The 18,360-nt window shown below is 39.5% G+C and overlaps 1 protein-coding gene across 5 annotated transcripts in view; it reads right to left on the bottom strand.

Annotated features, from left to right (window-relative positions):
• Positions 1 to 11,664, bottom strand: part of DTNBP1 (dystrobrevin binding protein 1) — a 129,782-nt gene extending 118,118 nt beyond the window's left edge. For 2 of the 5 annotated variants that reach the window (XM_019742973.3, XM_019742975.3), the window contains exons 1-3: positions 11,466 to 11,664; positions 2,020 to 2,073; positions 1,233 to 1,283 (exon numbers count right to left, since the gene is read on the bottom strand). In XM_019742973.3, coding sequence (XP_019598532.3) covers positions 1,233 to 1,283; positions 2,020 to 2,073; positions 11,466 to 11,521 — 161 coding nt within the window. In that variant the 5' untranslated portion in view covers positions 11,522 to 11,664. The remainder of the gene's footprint in view (positions 1 to 1,232; positions 1,284 to 2,019; positions 2,074 to 11,465) is intronic. The other 3 variants (XM_074335199.2, XM_019742974.3, XM_074335198.2) reach the window with 2 other exon arrangements.
• Between the last annotated feature and the right edge of the window lie 6,696 nt (positions 11,665 to 18,360).

The raw sequence follows: 18,360 nt of genomic DNA, 5'->3' as shown, positions 1-18,360 counted from the left end.
TGGACATTTCATATAAATGGAATCATACAATATGTGGCCTTTCATATTGGTTTGTTTCACTTGGCATATTTTTAAGTTACATCCACACTGTAGCATGTATCAGTACTTCATTCCTTTTTCATGGCTGAATAACATTCCACTGTATGAATACACCACATTTTGTTTACACATTCATCAGTTGATGAATATTTATACTGCTCTACTTTTTGGTTGTTATAAACAATACTGTTTTATGAATACTACTGCTATGCACAGTTGTGTATAAGTTTTTATGTAGATGTAAGTTTTTAATTCTCTCGGTGTGAAATTGCTGGGTCACATGGTAATCCTATAATTAACTTTTTAAGAAACTGCCAAACTGTTTTCCCCAGTGGTTGCACCATTTTACACTCCCACCAGCAATGCATAAGGTTTCTCATTTCTCCACATCCTTGTCAACACTTGGTATTGTCTGTCGTTTTTATTATAGTCATGCTAGTGGGTGTGAAGTGGCATCTCACTGGTTTTGATTGGTATTTTCCTGATGACTAATGATGTTGAGCATCTTTTCATGTTCTTATTGTCCACGTATATATCTTGCTTAGGGAAATGTCTATTCAGATCCTTTGCCTATTTCTTCATTGAGGTGTCTTTTTATTGTTGAGTTATAAAAATTCTTTATATACTCTAGATACAAGTCCCTCATCAGATATATGATTTGCAAATATTTTCTCCTATTCTGCGGATTGTTGTTTCCCTTTCTTGATGGCATTCTTTGAAGTGCAAAAGTTTTTAATTTTTATAAAGGCTAATTTATCAATTTTCCTTTTGTACTTATGCTTTTGGTGTTGTAGCTAAGAAAACCATGTAATTTAATATTAATTTCCTTGTCAACAGGAATCAATTGGAGATGAAATTATGTAAAATTAAGAATCAAAGTATGAAAATTATTGAGGACTCAAATTCAGAATCAATTTTCTTGCGACAAAGAAACTGTAAGCATAATAAACACACATAATAAAATACTAACTAGTAAATACAATGTTGATCAATTTGCTCAAAGTCTGAATGGCTTTTGTATCAATCAGTGAAAAGTAAAAATCCCTTAGAGAAATAAATAAGTAAATAATTTTCAATCACTATGTTCAGATAAAATTTAGTGGTTTAAGGTTTCTATCTATAAAATCATAAAATAATTTTAGACCATAAAATAATCAGTAGTACAACCTTCTTATTTAAATGAAAACACTTACCTGCTAAGTAATTCTAGTCCAGCAGAGTACTTTGGCAAATGTGAAACAGTCCTGCCAACAGAACACTTATTTTATTAAAATTGTTTCTGGTTTAGGTCAACTTAAAAAAAAAAAATTACATACAAGAATTTTGACACTGTCAACTGTAACGTGAAATATTTTAAAATCACTAATGACAATTTATCTAACCTTTTAGAGAAATGTATTACTTTATTTCAAAGGTGATATACTGCAATATATTATCATTTTGCCCAATATATTATTTTTAGCACATAATACAATACACACTGTAATGTAATGCTAAATAATAAAAAAAATGTTTAAAGCTCATCATCTCTAGGATGAAAATGAAATTTGGTCATACGCTTTACTGTATTAAAAAACGAAAAAAATTACACAACTAACATCAGTGTTTTCATATAGAACAGATAACATGGCTAAAGAGGCTTGCTGGCCAAGTACTGTTCCATTATTAATTTGCTTCTTAATAATGTTTTTATTTCTCTTGGTGTGAAATTGCTCTTTTACTTTGCTCTTAATATACAAATAAAAATGATTGTGATGGAACAATAGCCCACTGATTGTCAGAATAAAACAATTATACTTCACCATTTTTTCAACCATTTTATAATTTCATCAAAAATTATTTGTAATAATTGTTAATAAATTGTTTGTAGTCAGATGCACTCACAGATGTAAAACCCATTAGAGTAATTACTCTATCATGACTACAACCAAGTTGTACAAAATTTAAGTCACAGTAAATAAAATCTTAGCACAAGCTTACCTTGGTTTGCTTTTTACTTTTGCTTCTTTTGACTTGTCACTTAAAGTCTTCAGCCTATAATTCAACAAGTATAAAATATCATGTTCTTACAGCTCAAGAGATCTTTTTCAACTGTAAATTTTGCAGCTGTTACATTTTGATTGGGTAAGCTAATTTTCTTGGCAAGCACTAAGCACCTCTGCAGACAACAAATATTTGTAAAACCATACAGTGTTTACTATATGTCAGACTCCACAAATGAAAAATCTGTAACAAGCATTATATGCAGTATATAGTACATAGTCATTAAGTTAGGAACCAAGAATGGAAAATTTGTAGCAAATATTTTTATATTTTTTCTTGTCCCAAATCCATTTTAGAAACAATTCCTAAATGTGATTGGACTAGAAAAACCTCATTTATCTGGCATCATTAGGAAAAGAAGTGGTCCACACAAACGAATTTGGTAGGTTTAACAAAGATATCTAAGCACACTTTTTATTAAGCAGATATTATACCAGGTGCTCAAATCTCTTTAAGTCCCAACATTTGGTGAAATTTTTAGCTGATTATAAAAAGCTTTCTAAAATATATTAAAATCCTTTTTCATTAAAGAGGACGTGGCATATTCTAGTTAACATTTTCTGATAACTCCAGGTCATTATTATGATGACGACTGACTGCATTTGTGGCAAAATCCTCTCTTCACTTATGTCCAAGCTAGGAATGCCTCTTCATTTACCAACTTGAAACCAATCTACACTAGTTTTTTTAAGTTTATTTGGGATCCTGTGTCTGTTTTTTCCAAATTTAAGTTTTCCGTCTCCACCACTGGCCATCTCTTTATCAGCTATCCTACTGCTTCTGCTGCTTAACTATACAGCCTCTTCCTTTTCTATTTGCTACAAATTACTGCGCTGGAAAACAGATTACTGGGTTAGACGTGTGTACATAAAATAGGCTTTTCTATACATAAAATATGAAGTTCATACACTTTCTACAATTTATTTCACTTCACTCACCCACTGTTGACTCTATATCGTATTATTATTATTATTTTTAAAGCTTTTTGTTTATTTAGAAATTACTTTTTAAATTTTTTATTGAGGAATATTGGGAAACTGTGTTCCTCCAGGGCCTATCAGCTCCAAATTGTTGTCTTCAATCTAGTTGTGGAGGGCGCAGCTCAGCTCCAAGTCCAGTCGCCACTTTCAATCTTTAGTTGCAGGGGGCACAGCCCACCATCCCATGCGGGAATTGAACCGGCAACCTTCTTGTTGAGAGCTCATGCTCTAACCAACTGAGCCATCCAGGTGTCCCTCCAGAAGCTCAGCAGCAGCCAATTGTCTTCAATCAGTTGTGGAGGGCGCAGCTCACTGGCTCATGTGGGAATCGAACAAGCAACCCTGTTAAGAGCTCACGCTCTAATGAACTGAGTCATCTGGCCGCGCCCTCTACCATATTATTGAGGTTACCAAAAAGTGAGTGCTAAATTATGAGATTATCTTATATGAGACACTGCTGTACATGCTCTTCTTAATTTGATTACTTCAACAAATTCTCATTTCTAAATAGAGTCTGAAGCACAGGCCACAGTGCCATTGCTGGCCCCTCCACAGCCATTGTTAGAAAAGAAATAAGTGCTCCTTCTTTAAGACACTTGACTGCCCCCAGCCAGGAGCTGTCCTAATATACAAGCTGACTCTTCTACGAACGAACGCTTCAGCCCTGTGTCGTGCAGGCTGTAACCTGCTCACCCATACGTGCAAACCCCGACACAGGATTCTATCTATTTTGTCAATAGGGAACTTCTGATCAAATGACTTTTTTTTTTTTTTTTAACAAACTGGCAGGCCAATTTCATACAAAGATTTTTATATTATTCTACGTTCTTTTTTAAAAATTAAAATATCAATGAGATTGATTTCTCTACAATGTTAAAAATACTCAGCAATCTCTTTAGCACAAAACTAATTTGTATCTCTCTCTCCAGATGAGTCTAGGGAATTGTACTTTAAAAGTCTAACCTGTCCTAGAGAAACAATATAAATTTCCAACTTTACCTTGGAAACCAGTTAGTCTGGTTTAAAGTAGATCAAGTGACATCTAGGGAAAGGTATTTTAATAGCCATGAACTACGATTTCTACTCCAAAGTTTGAGAAAGGCACTTAGCTGTGATACCCCAGGCAGAATTATCCTAGATGGTCATACACAGCAGTGCATTACAGTCAAAACTATTTTAGAATAATTTTTAGTGATTCAGGACAATTCCACATGGTTGGTGTGACAGGGACATCAAAAGGAAACTGCTAAGATCCTCTTTGGACCACTCTCATCTTGCAAATCTCTAGTTGGTATTTCAAATATTTATTTATCAAATAGCCTTTTAGAAACAAGTCAAAGAAAGACAAATATGTGGAATTTAAAAAAATTAAAACGAAGAAACAAAATGAAACAAATACAGACTCACAGAAACAAAGAAGAAACTGAGGGTTGCCAGAGCAGAGGGTGATGGGAGAAAAAAAGTGAAGGGGAACCTAGTCAGTAATAGTGTGGCAACTTTGCTCAGTGACGGGTGGTTACTAGACTTAGCGCGGTGGGCACAGTGTAAGACATATAAATGCCAAATCACTATGTTGTACACCTGAAGCTAATAATATTGTATACCAAGTGTACTTTAATAAAGCACCACAAATCTGTTAGGTAAAACAAAAGAATACTGCAAAAAAGATAAGTTAAGCAGACTGGCTACTTTGGCAGTACCAAATAAACTATCTCTACCTATATATCTACATCTGTAACAAAAAAAGAGGACAAACCACAAGTCTGAAAAATCACACGAAGAAATGGAAATGATCCTCACTGCCATGGCTATTTCTTTTACCTCTGGTCATGTTAAACTCAGATCAATTCCTATAAACTGAATATGGTATTTTATCAAGCAAAGAAATTCATATTGAATTTCACATCTTTTCTTCACTAGCACTTTTATAAAATGCTTATATTGCGTACTGTTGAGTCAACTTATTGCATAATGTTGACCATTAATCCCAGTTATATTAACGTTTTAGACACCTTTAAAAGTGCAGAACTTTGGATTACTACGTAATGTTTGTTGGGATTAAATAAAGATCACTTCAAAAAAATAAACTTTGAATTTCTCAATTGTAACATATCAACTTTTGGGTTCTTCTCTGTAACCCACCCCCCAAAAAAGAAAGAAAAAAGTTAGTTGGGAATAATAGAGAAAGAAGGAATGTTATAAGGAGCTGAAAATAAAATTGTTGAAAGGGTCAGTGAGAGCTTCCCCATGGTCTTTCACCAAATGTAATGTGTGACACTTATCTGATCTGGAGTTGAACAATCAACTGTAAAAAGACACTTCTAAGAACCAGGAAATCTGATTATGGACTGGATAATTGACAACATCAAAGAATTAGTGTAATTTTGTTAGATATGATACTGACATGCATTTATGTAATATCTGTGTTTCTTTTTAGAGATGCGAGACATAAAAGATAAGTTACTTTGAGAATAAGAGGAGAAATAAAGCAAATGTGGCACTAGTTGGCAGCTGTCAAATCTGAACAACGGATATATGAGGTTCACTGTGTTACTCTATTTTTGTATATGTTTGAAACTTTGTAAAATTTTTTTAACAAAAACAGTCTTTTATATATTCCTCTTCTTTCACCATACTTTTTCCATATAAATCATGGATGTGCCAAAACTCAGAATAGAAACTGTTAAGAGAAAACAAAATAGCTAGAAGTGGGAAATAGTCAAGAAAATTTAGGAGAGAAAAAAATAAAGGGTTATAATGATTCTTATTTTAAGTTGAAAAAAATATAAGGTCAGATATATTTAACAAGTAACAAAAAAAAAAGCAAAAAGGTCCTTTCTGAAATACATGCTCCAAGCCAGAATTCAACTGAAAGTAGCTTACCATTTTTATTTTGGGATAACTCCCATTTCTCACAGTGGTGCTGTGCTAGCAACAACCCACAATGTCATGACCCTGGGAAGGAAATCATGATCTCAGTATAATATCCCAGTTTCTCAAACATAAAATGGTAGTATTATACTGACCACATGACTTGCCACAAGAATTACATAAAATTCCAAATATGACTTAGGCAGAATTTTGTAAACTGTAGAGCTACTTCAAATGAAAGGTATAATATAAAAAGTATCACTTGTCAAGAACAGTAAGAAACTATTACGTTACTGGGCCAGGGTGAAATGAAGTGGAGGTTCCCCAATGCACCAGTTCCTATAAAAGCTTTCTCCACCCTTCCTAATCCTCTTCCTAACACCATAATACCCCCAGGGAGACATGAGAGCTGCTGTGAGTGTATTACCATACAGACTTAAGTGAGCCACTTGAAAATTATTTTCTACCAAAAGCAACTAATGCACACTTTTGAGTTCAAAGCACTAAACCTCATATAACATCAGAACACTTTGATAATTTATTTTTAGATTGTTCCAAAGATTTAACCTTAACTTGATACCAGCACATTTATTTCTTCAAGCTTTGTAGAAAATACTAAAATGGAGGCATCTTTCTAAGAAATGGAGGGGATTAGCAAAATTGCTTAGACCAAAAAGTTTATAAAGAAGTAAACAGAATGATACATGGAGCACTGCAATGACTGAGGAACAGAACATGTGCTTTCTCTGGCTGATTCAACCACACAGGATGACCTTGATGACATTCTATTTATTTGCACCTCAATTTCCTACTCGTCTAACCTCATCAGCTGTTATGAAAGGTGAGATTGATTGATTTAAAATGCTACAAAGTACATAAATTAGCAATATATTGTCATTTAGGTTCAATTTCTTTAACCTTGTTTGTTATTCTGACTTTATTCTGACTTTAAATTTTGTTCACGATTACAAATCCGATCTATTTTCCCATTAATGTTTATCAATTTTTTTCTTTTTTAGAAACAGGATCAGGGAAACACAAAAAAATCAATCACATTTAAAAATACATATGACCCCCTAAGCTCTGACGCTTGAGATTCACACAAAAGCTGCACAGACTCAGGAAAGGGAGAGGAATTTAGACTACATTCTAATTAACCCCAAAATACATAGTTTGAATTCTGACCTCTCCTGAGTGTCTCTTAAATTTCCAACTGCCTTTTGGATATCAAGCTGTTAAGTTACCTCACAACAAATTCACTGTCAACTGCTCCTTCTCTCTTAAAACTATTCTTAAATTCTTTTATGTTGGTAAATGATCTCATTTATCTAAGATACTCCAAAATTAACACCCTTAATTTCTCCACCTTTTTTTTCATTTCCTGCATTTCACTGTTTATAAATTCGACCAGTGCTTGTCACGTCCATTCCTCCCTTTAAATTTCTAGCAGCACTGCCTATCCTCTCTCTCCTGGCCCATAATTATAGCCTCCTAAACAATCTCCCTGTTCTCCATCTCTGGTCCTGTCATCACACTGCCTCCCAAGTTATCCTTCCAGAAATCCAGATACGCTCATGCTGCTTCCTTCCACAAAAACCTTCAAAATATTCCGTCAACCTGAAAATAAGTGAGGACCACCCTATATAAAGTAGCAATAACCCCATTCCCAATCCCCCTTAACCTGCTTTAATTTTTAATGACAGTACTGACGACCATCTAGATTCTAGATACTCTGCCTTGTGCCACTAGAATGAGCGCACGGACATAATTTGCTGTGTAGTGTGTTCTCTACTATATCCCAGCTCCTAGAACAGGGCCTGTCACAAGCAATATTTGATAAATGAATTAACTTAGCAAAGCATGCAAGATCCTTTATTACCAGTGACTAAATTTCCTTCCCAGCTTCCTCTCTCACGACTGCTTCCATCTCTAAAATGCCCTTATCCAAATCTACCACAACCCTCCTCATTCATCAAGGCTCAGTTTGGAAGCCACCTCCCCTTGAAGGCTCCTGTAAAAGTACCTGAATGTCTCTCCTCTGGGACCAGAGGATTTCTCACACATCACTTGTATCTTTAACCTTCAGTTCCCTCTTCTCTGCTTTACATTACCACCAGCCTAGGGCATCTGGAGGGCAGAAACCTTTCACTCAACTTTGTAGCCCCAGGAAGTAGTGCAATATATAGATCCTGCTTAGCAAAGACTACGCAAAACTGAGCATGTGGCCTCTTAAATCTTTTAAAAAATAAAATGAGAAAAGCTTCTATGAAAAAGGACAGTTTGGGTGTCTAGCCTAGTGGCTGCCACTTGGTAGGAATTCAGTAAATATTTACTAAATCAAGTTGAATACTGAGATATTTTTCTGCTCATTAAAAAAGTGAACAGTCCTGGAAGACTCAACATTTCAGGCAAAACCTCATCAGTTTTCCACACTGTGAATTAGATATTAGATCCTCTCCTTTGAGTAGGTTTTGATACTACAGGAGGGGGAAAGAGAGAATGAGCATACTGGGCAGGGGTGGAGGTGGGGGCGGGGAACACCCACTGTCCTGGTTGCAGTTAGAGACAACAATATGTTCCCTATCCCTATCTACAAGAATCCAGAGCATTAGAAACTGGAAACGCGCGTCGGTGACTGGCACCTGTAAACCTTCGGTAAATCTAACACTTCAATACTGAGGCCTTTGGTCGTAACTGCCCAAAAGGTAAAAATCAAAGACCAGAGTGGATGTGCATGTGTGATGTAGTATATCTGAAAAGTTTCCCTCAGAGCTCAAGCCAGTCCCTAAAAACTGGATGGATGTTCTACATGAACTTTCCAACAGGCTCCAAGAGTTCTCAGTTAAAAGCAGTCAGGACTCAAGTGAGGGGAAGAGTGTGGCCTCAATCCTGCAGCCCTTGGGCCACCTGGCCACTCACTTCCATCTGAAAGAAAGGGACAGAAATTCTAGGTTTGTCTCCATTTTAACATAACGGTTATTATGAACACAACTTTACAAAAAAAGGCCACAAGTCCATGGGCAACCTATAGTCTCTCGCAGGCACCAGCAATCTCTGCACTGCACTTAACTGATCTTACGTTGCACTCTTTCTAAGTTTGAATGGAAGGTAGACATGTTCATCGGACATGCTCTAACCACTACTGTGACATACTCTTGTGAGGCCGATAATCTTATTTCACTTAAAAAAAGAAAACTTAATTTTCCTACATTTAAGTGCCAGTTATATGAATTTTCAGAAACTGAAAATGAGACGAGAATGCTGCTCTCTGTGAGGCAGCACTGAAGAAGCTCCGAAAAGCACCAGCCCTTCCTTCTACTGACTGATCCCCTGCGGGCAACCCCAACACTGGAAGTTCCCAATTATTTGAGCTGCTCTGGTTTCTACACACGCTTCTACGCGCATTAACACCACGTATTCTAAAGGAATGCTAAGTCCAACTTGATAGTTTGAGGAGGTGAATGCTGTCACTTTCATCTCTGAATCCCCTCAGTACCTTCATGAAATATACACATGCTGTGTTTAATTTCACCTTTTCTCAGCAAAGCCAAATATTCACTTGTGTAAAACAGGTTAATCTTAAGCTGAACATGTAAGAGTTTACTAAAATAAACTTTTCTTGGTTAAGAACCACATAGGAATTTGAGGACCTGACAAAAGTGAACATCACAGTTTAAAGTTTCCAGTCAACTGGAAGACAGATAACACTTAAGAGATGAGTTATTTCTCTGCCAGGTAACGGGACAATCGCACACACTGGCAGTTTTGTCAGCTGAAAGTGACCTGTATAAGGACAAAGCCAAAAAAGGCCTAAACGGAATGAAAGCCCTCTCAGGATGTCTAATCCCAAACTGGCCCCAGTCTGTGGCATCTTTCAAGTAGTCAGTCTCTGTGTGGTTCTAATCAGATCCCTTCAACCCTCTTCCTAAATTTAGGTTAACCAACTCTCCCAGGATGGTTTGGGTCCAGAGTCCATATTCCCAGGTAAGTTTAAGCCTTCTTAAGCAAAGGTCAGGTGTATGAATGGGTTCTGAGGCAACCACACCACCTAGAGAATTACAGTAACTACCAGAAAGTGGACGATTATTCCATTAAGAAATTCCCTGAAGAAATGATAACCGGGTGTACCAGATGTGTTTATCTCTGACCATGCTCATGCTACCAGTAGACCATTCCAGCAGCACACCAAAATTTTTCAATACAATAATTTACACTCTTAGAGTTACCATTTAAATTTCAAGGGGAAAAAATGCAAACATCAATGAATGACTCCTGGAGCATCTACAATTAATATTCTTAAGAACACCAACTTTTATCAAAAATGCTTTAAAAATGTGTTAAGTGCTCAACTATTTGCCAGGTTGTTACTACACAGCACCCAAAAGGCAAACAATATAAACATATTTGTCCAATAAGATAAAATTTTAGCTAACATCGTTCTCATTAGAAATTTAAAACAGTATTTTTGAGATGCCCTCTATTCGGAGCATTCTGCAAAGGAATTGTGAGCTAAAGGTGACAGATCTTTTATGAAGGTGACTCTTTATAAAGTAATGGAAAAATTAAAATGAATTAAGCTCAGACTAATAACAACTGTGACATAGAGTTTACTACGGGTTTTACATATTAATTCATTAATCCTCACAATAACCCAGTAAGTACCATCTTTACCCTCGTTGCACAGTCAATTCGAGTAACTTGCAGAAATACGTTCGCTTAAGTGGTAGAGATGAGAACCTGTGATTCCCAGACTTTGCCACACACTGGAATGGCCTGGAGGGATCTTTAAAACGCCATCCCCACTCTCATTTAGTTGGTATGGGCTGCGACCCAGGCATCGGGATTGTTAAAGGTGCCCGGGGACTCCAAGCAAAGTTTGGGAATCTCTAGGTCTTTTCTCTTAACTACCAGGTATTAGTAGTGTTGCTGCAGCTCTGTTATTTCTGTTACCCAAGAGTTTCTTCGCTGGGGCGTTAAACCTCGGGGAAAGGTTGAGAGAAAAAGCAAAAGAGGAAGAAGTGGCGAGGCTTGCCAAGGGTAACCGAGCGAGCTGAGACTGGACTCAGACGGCTCCGCCGGAGAAGCCTGCGGCACCGGCGACCCTCGGCCTGGGGAGGGGGCGGCGGGCCCATCCCATCTGGGGCCGCAGCAGCACCGAGGCCCAAGCGGGCAGGTGTCTCGGCGGCGATCGCCGGCGCCGAGGGGGCGCGCAGCCCCGCTCCCTCTCACGTGACGCCCCCCTCCGGTGCTGCCGGGACCCGGACCCGCGCATCCCAAGCGCAAGCCGCGGCGTCCCGACCGCCCCCGACCCCGGGGCAGGAGTCAGAGCCAGGCTGCTGGGACCTAAGTTACTTTGTGCCGCCGGCCGACACCGGAAAGTTCGTTACCTTCCTGCGCGGGGCGGGGATAGGAGGCGCAGGACAGGACTGGACCCGGGTGCGGGGAGAGGCGGGAGACAGCGTCCCGGGCGGGTGCCCAGATCCTCGGCCTGGCCCAGACCCCCGGCTCCCTCAGTCCCCACCGTGTACCCACCCGGAGGTGAAATCCTGCTGCACGCTCAGCAGCCGCTCGCGCAGGGTCTCCAGCATCGCTGCCACCGCGTCTGCTGCCCTTAGGTCTCAGCCCTCCACCCGCGCGCCCCGCACACTCGCAGCCCGCCCCGCCCCCAGCCCGGCCCTCGCCCTCGCGCCGCCGCAGCCTTTTCCGCGTTTCGCCCCCACTCGCGCGCTCTGGCTCCGCCCCGCCCCAGCCCGCGCAGCCGCACTGCGCCGCGCCGGGCTCCGGTTGCGGAAAAGGGGCGGTTCTTCGCTTCCAGCTGAAAAAGCCAGAGGCTCCAATACCTTTCTCTGGCTCACTCCAGGCCCTATCGTTGTATTCTTTAAAATGGAAATAGTTTCGTGAAAGAAGATTTTAAGTCGAAGGCCCTTTTGAGTGCAGCGTTGGTTTTTACGGTTTAGAAGAGAGTTGGATAAATGCTTGCTGTAGCAAAATCAATTCTTGGACTTTGGGATGACCCCACTAGCATTGACCTTGGATGAGATAGTAAACCTCGGTTTCTTCATTCATAAAATAGCAATAAGAACCAACTGTTCTGACATCCTTCCTTTCCACTCTCTTCAACCTGCCCCAGCAGCTTTTGTGCCCTTCACACCACAGGAGGTGGCCTTGCTGAGTCACCAGCGAGCACCCATCTTGCCCGTACCGTTTGCTACTTATCTGCCCAGACTTTTTTGTCGACTTCTCAGTGGCTCTCGGTGCAGTTCCTTATCCCACTCTTAAGACTCTCTTCTCTTGTCTTCAAGGAAACCATACTCCCACTCTTTGTCTCCACTCCTATTTCAACAGCTGCTCCCAACACTATGCCTCCAGCTTCCCGCTCTTCTCCACCTATGCTCTCTACCGGAGTCATTCTATCCATTACCTTGCTGTAAATTCTATCAAGGCACTGATGATGCCCAAATCTCTACCTTCAGCCTTGTCCTGCCTCCCTCCTTCAATTCATGCCAGTTGTTCACTCAGCATGTATCCAATAGGCACCTATTTCAAACACAACATACCCAAAATTGAAAATTTGCTGGCATACCCACTTCCAAAACTGCTGATTTCCCACCCTTTTCCATTGCAGTAAATGACATCATCATCCACCAAGTTACTCAGGTTAAGCCACCTGAAATCACGCCCTGGTTCCTCTCCTTTCCTCATCCTCCATATTAATCCATCACATCCAATCAACTCTATTTTTAAAGTAACACTGGAACCTGCTTCATCTTCACTATAATCACTCTAGTCCAAGGCACCACCATCTTTCACCAGGAACACTGACAAGTCTCCTGATTCTACTCTTTTGCCACCCACACCCCTAAGTAGACAAAGAAAATTAATTTGAAGAAGAGCTATCAGGTCACAGTGCTCTCTTGCTTAAAAATACTCAATTGTTCTCCGTGCACTTAGGATAAAATTCAAACTCCTTACTTGGCTTACAAAGTCCTAAAATTTGAGCCCTTCCTGATATTCTGTCCAAAGCAAGTACTCACCTATTGGGTCCTCGACATTTAAGCCATACCAGCCTTTTGTGTGTGTCTGTTCCTTGCAAATTCCAGGTTTATTTCCACCTTGAGGCCGTCTCACAAGCTTTTCTCCAAACTGTCCCATGGCTGGTTCCTTCATACCATTCAGGTCTGAGCTTAATTAAATATCTTCTCCTTAGATAGGTCCTCCTTCATCATTGAAGTTACCCATGCAATCACTTCCTATCACATAACTTGTTTCTCAACTTAGTATACATCACTACCTGATAATTGAATAATTCTTTAATTTTTAAAAAAGTTCTGCATTCATTTAGTTACACATCTATTTTAAAAGTAGTGTTGGGACTCTGGTAAAGCAGATAAGACATTCACCGCAGGTGCAAAATTTAAGGGGGAGCCCAAAAGTTCAGTAATCAAGATGAATACTATTTTAATGTAATATTTAAAATTTTTTATTTAACTGTGTAAATTTTTTATTTAACTGTTTTATTTAGTTCTGCGTCCCCAGCACCTAAAACAGTGAATGGTACACAGTAGAAACTTAATAAATGTTGACTGTTTTGTTCTAGAATAAATAAGATGAAGTACTCAGCTTATGGTTAGGGAGAACACCTCTTCTCCACTCTTGATGTTTCTTCCATGTGGAGGAGGCCCCTCCACTAGTCTAACACTGTGACTGCTGATTAGTAAGCTTGGGAATAAGGAGCCTGGGCTCATCACACTCTCTTCTTTATTTTGGGTGCAAACTTCAAACAAAGAACCACTCATTCTGCTCTATCAGGACAGGCTGCCGGGGAGGAGGCTGGGGTGACCCAGTGCTGTGAGTTGATGGACAAATCTTAACCTAAGTTTCAGTAATAGTTGCTTTGTTTGCCCATGACTATCAGCCACGTGCTTCATCACCCTTATCAGAAATGAAATTGATGTTTTAGCCGTTTCATGCTGATGCTATTGTCTCGTTTATCAGTTGTTCAGATAAATAAAAGAGAAGGGTGATGTTTATTGAGACTTTCTCCACGTCTCAGAAGCAATCTGGTACAGAGTAAGTGATCAAATGATCAAATCTATAGAGACAGATGCCTCAGGTACTGGGAAATAAGAAATCTTTTTAAAATTTTATTCAATTAAGTAAACTTCACTTATAAGCTTCCAATTTACTAAATTTCATAGGTTCAAACAAAGCACCAAACCAGAGCAAAAAGACTGCCTGTTACTAAAAAGTAGCTTTATTTATTGTGCGCAATCATTTTTGCCTTGATCTAGTCTTTGGCATAGAGCTTTGTTTTGAGGTGTTTTATGAACATTCTTAATCCCATAATGTCTGATAAATCCCAAAACAGTGGAAGTTTTAAAAGTGCTAAAGGAGGCCAATATATTATTTTAAAAAGCAAATTTTAAAAAATGAAAGTAGAATATGACCACTGTTGCACGTGAATTGTTCTGTAGGAATGATCAAGGACCAAGAGTTGAAGCATGTGACACACTGTGTTAAGTACAGTAATCAGCCAGAAACTAGGAAGATTGATTGGCAAAATGAAAAAAAAAAAAAAAAAACCACTACAAAGTTTTGAAGTGCAGTTAGAGAACCAACATCAATATTGAAGGCAATCACCCTAGTTTTAATTCAGCAATTGGTTGAGAATTGATTTGAGAATATATTAGCAAACACACAGAAAGAATTGGTGATAAAACTTTTGGGGCAAACACCAAAGCTCCAGGAAGCCCCGCATGGTAGCGCTTCACTGAACCAGCAGCATCAGCATCACCTGGGAGCTTGTTGCAAATGCACAATCTCAGGCTCCATCCAGGCCTATGGAATCAAAGGCTGAATTTTAAGAAGATCCCCAGGAGATTTATATCCATATAACATGTGAGAAGCACTGCTCTAGGACACTCGCTAAAGAAAGGGGCTTCCTTGTCTCAATAAATTCTTACAGTAGACAATGTGATAAATGAGGATTTAGTAGAATTGGAACCAAAGAGAAAAATGTTATATAAGAAGCTACAGAACCCAGAAGGCTTCACACCACTTTATTGGCAGAGGTCATTTAGAGTAATTGGGAAGGCACTATTGCCCTTTGCGTATTAGGAATCTAACTTAAGATTTGTAAAGGTATCTACAGGGTGTTATTAACTTATTTGCATACTTTTTTAAAAGACAAGATGTAAATATTTTTGATATCCTTAAGAGTTTAAAGTTGCCAAAAAAAAACAAAACACAAAAAACATTTAAAAGCTGTAAATGAGGAGTTCTAAGAATAAGTTAAGCTACATAAAGCTGGAAAGGTGATATCAGCATGGCATTTGGAAAAGGAAAGCAGGGACAGGAACCAGAGAGATGAAGGAGGGGAATTCCAACATACAGGAGCAAAGATTACGGCCCAGTTGAAGAATATAAAGGAAGTGGGTACAGGGAAGATCTTCAGAGTCTGAAGACAGGAGCTAATACACCTAGATGACAAGCGCTATGTAGAGTGACACTTGAGACAGCAAAATTTGGAAAGTGTATTTTCAACATGAATCAAATTGAAAGACCAGTGAGAGCAGCTCAGCTGCCTCTATTTGTGTTTTGAAATTTTATCACACCACAGGCATACCTCAGAGATACTGCAGGTTGGGTTCCAGATCACCATAATAAAGTGAGTAGTGCAATAAAGCAAGTCAGCATCTTTTTGCTGGTGGAGGGTCTTGCCTTCAGTTTGTTAAAAAAAACAAACTAAAAACCCAAAACAACAAAACACCTGTGAAACGCAATAAAGCAAAGCGTAATAAAACGAAGTATGCCTGTATAATAAAATGTAATCAGGCACCTAATGTCTTTTTGCTAAGACAAAATAAAGGTACAACACATGCATTATAGGAAACCTTTCATTTTTTGCTAATAGGTGTTTGGATCTACACAATCTGTGGAATATTCATAAACAACCGACTCCATTCATCAAAGCATAGGGACCCTGCATGAGTAAAGGAGACCACGTCCTGTACTTGTACAAATAAACGGTTTTCCCTAGAGAAAGAATATTTCAGAAATTACATCTTCTGAACCACTGTAGAAATCTCTTTGAGTGGGAGAACTTAGTAACAAACTGAAACTTTCTAATAAGAATTAGTAGCAAAAAAAAAAAAAAGAAAAAGAAAAGAGGGAGACAATTATTACTTACAGTTAATATAGACAGGGAAGTTCTAATAACCAAAAAGGACTGAGGAGAAGGGAAAATATTAGGTCCCAGTGCCCTAAGAGTTCCTCTCTGACCACAGGAGTTGCCCATGTCAGTGGAAACTGAAACTGAGAGTATTTAGTAGGAAACTAGAAAGAGTCCTTTAAATGCAGTCAAGTTGATGATTCTCAACTCTGGCTGCACTTTAGAAACTTGGGGAACATTAAAAAAATTCCAGTGCACGGGCGACTGCTGGAGACTGATGTAACGGGCCTGAGGCCACACCTCCTCATTTGTCCTGTTTGAAGAGCTTCCCAGGTTCTAACATCAGTGGATGCCCAGAACAGCTGAACTGCCCTGCAGGGAAAGGCAGCAAAAGCTCTTGCTAGAACATCAACTACGAACTCAGAATCCACCCAACGCTCTGGGACTTCAGGATTCCAGGCTGTAGTTTGTCCCCGCCTTTCGCCCATCATTTCATTTGTAACATATGAGTGGGCCTGAGCTCCTACAGCCTCTGCCAGGCATTTTGTGCTGGCTGACTCCTAAGGCAACACTATGAGGGGAGGGCATCGCCAGGGGAGGTGAGGCTCTGTCAGGAGTACAGGTGTGCTCAGGGTCTCAGGCCTGGGCATGGGTCTTTTTGTAAGGATGCATAGAGAGTAAAGGGAGGAAACCTTGGGAACAGGCTGCGGTCTTGAGACGTGGCCAGGTCTCCTGAAACTGGAAGGCTCCTGTTGCTGTTTAGAAAACAATTGCTCTAGTGTCCCAAGCAGGTCTAGGTGCTGTCATTTCCAGGGGAAAAAAAATGTCCCTTGTTCCCTCTCCTGGTGACTCTTCCAGTCCCGTTTATCCCTCTGTCTCTGACTCCCTCCACTTTCACTTTTTACTCTTCCTAATCTCTGCTCTACCAGACGACATCTTGGCTTCAGCTTAACGTCTTCTCTCTCTCTGTCTCTTGGTTTCCACTATTGCTACCAACTGTGACCTTCCCTGGTTGAGCAGAAGAAGGCTCTGAATGCTTGCGTATAGCAGTCCCTGCTGTGACAGACAATGTCTCAGATAAGCAAAGTTCTTGTACCGATCACCTCATGCTACACGTCTGCCTGTAGGCCGAGTACCAGTCCCCAGCCCAACCGCTTGTGACTAGGTTGCACGGTCAAACAATATCAGCAATAATTGCTTTGGGCCTTTTTTTTTTTTTTCTCTTAGAAGGTTACTATGAGGGACAGTGTCTTAGACTTATGCAAGGGGGAAATAAGTCTACAACAGCTAAATTAGAGGCAATGTACTCTGTGTATGTGGTAATGTTTTTGCTTGTGTTGCTTCAATTCAGAGGTTTACATACAGTAAATGATAAGTTTTCAAACGTTGCTTTTATGATGTGCTGTGACTCTCAGCAAGGGGAGGGGGGAAAGAAAGTAGTTTTCATGTACAAAAACGCTGGTTCCTCTACTTTGATTAGTGTATTGTCTCTGTTTATACACAGAAATGGAAGTGAACAGATGTATTCATTATCTTAATAAAACATTTTCTATGGCAATGAAAAGCTAGTGGCGTACACTGAATGGTTTGTTCTTCCGATATCATATTGCTGTTCCTGAAGTGAGTCTAATTACTGGGCTCATACAACCCGAAGTAGCCACCACTCACTACCTGGTGGTGCCTAGTGAGGGAACCCCGCGTTGACAGAGAATGAACGAGTCGATGAAGGACTTTTCTAAATAGTGGAACTATCACAAGAAGAAAACTACCCCCAAACAGGAACTCCATTCTTCTTCACCTTGAGGCTGCAGTGAAGAGAAAACACTGGGAAGAAGGGCACAGGAGCACCTTTTACCTACTCGTTTCCCATTGCTTCCTAAATGTACCCCTCAGTCCAGCAAGGCTTGTGTCCTCATGGTTTTCTGCAACATCATCTACGCAACAAATGATTGTTGAGGCCCTACATATACCTATGATCGGTATTCTACTAGATGCCAGAGGTGTAGTAATGGTATTAATATTAACTTAAGCTATTATAATGACAATAATGGCTATTATTTACTGAGCTTACTTGTGCCATGCAGAATTTTAAGGATTTTACACGTATTATTTCCCCTATTTTACAGAGGAGGAAACAAGGCACAATAAGGCACCTACTGACTGTGAAGAGCTTCTAATCTAGAGATGAGGCAATTAGAGTTTTAAATGTGACTGTGACAGCCCAAATGAAGGGGAAGTAATCTTGACTTTGCTTTA

The sequence above is a fragment of the Rhinolophus sinicus genome, chromosome 14 (genome assembly GCF_057876585.1).
Source record: "Rhinolophus sinicus isolate RSI-liver-muscle chromosome 14, RSI-T2T, whole genome shotgun sequence".
In the NCBI taxonomy this organism is placed as follows: domain Eukaryota; kingdom Metazoa; phylum Chordata; class Mammalia; order Chiroptera; family Rhinolophidae; genus Rhinolophus; species Rhinolophus sinicus.
The sequence above is the reverse complement of the archived record's forward strand: the minus strand, read 5'-3'. Positions and strand labels throughout refer to the sequence as shown.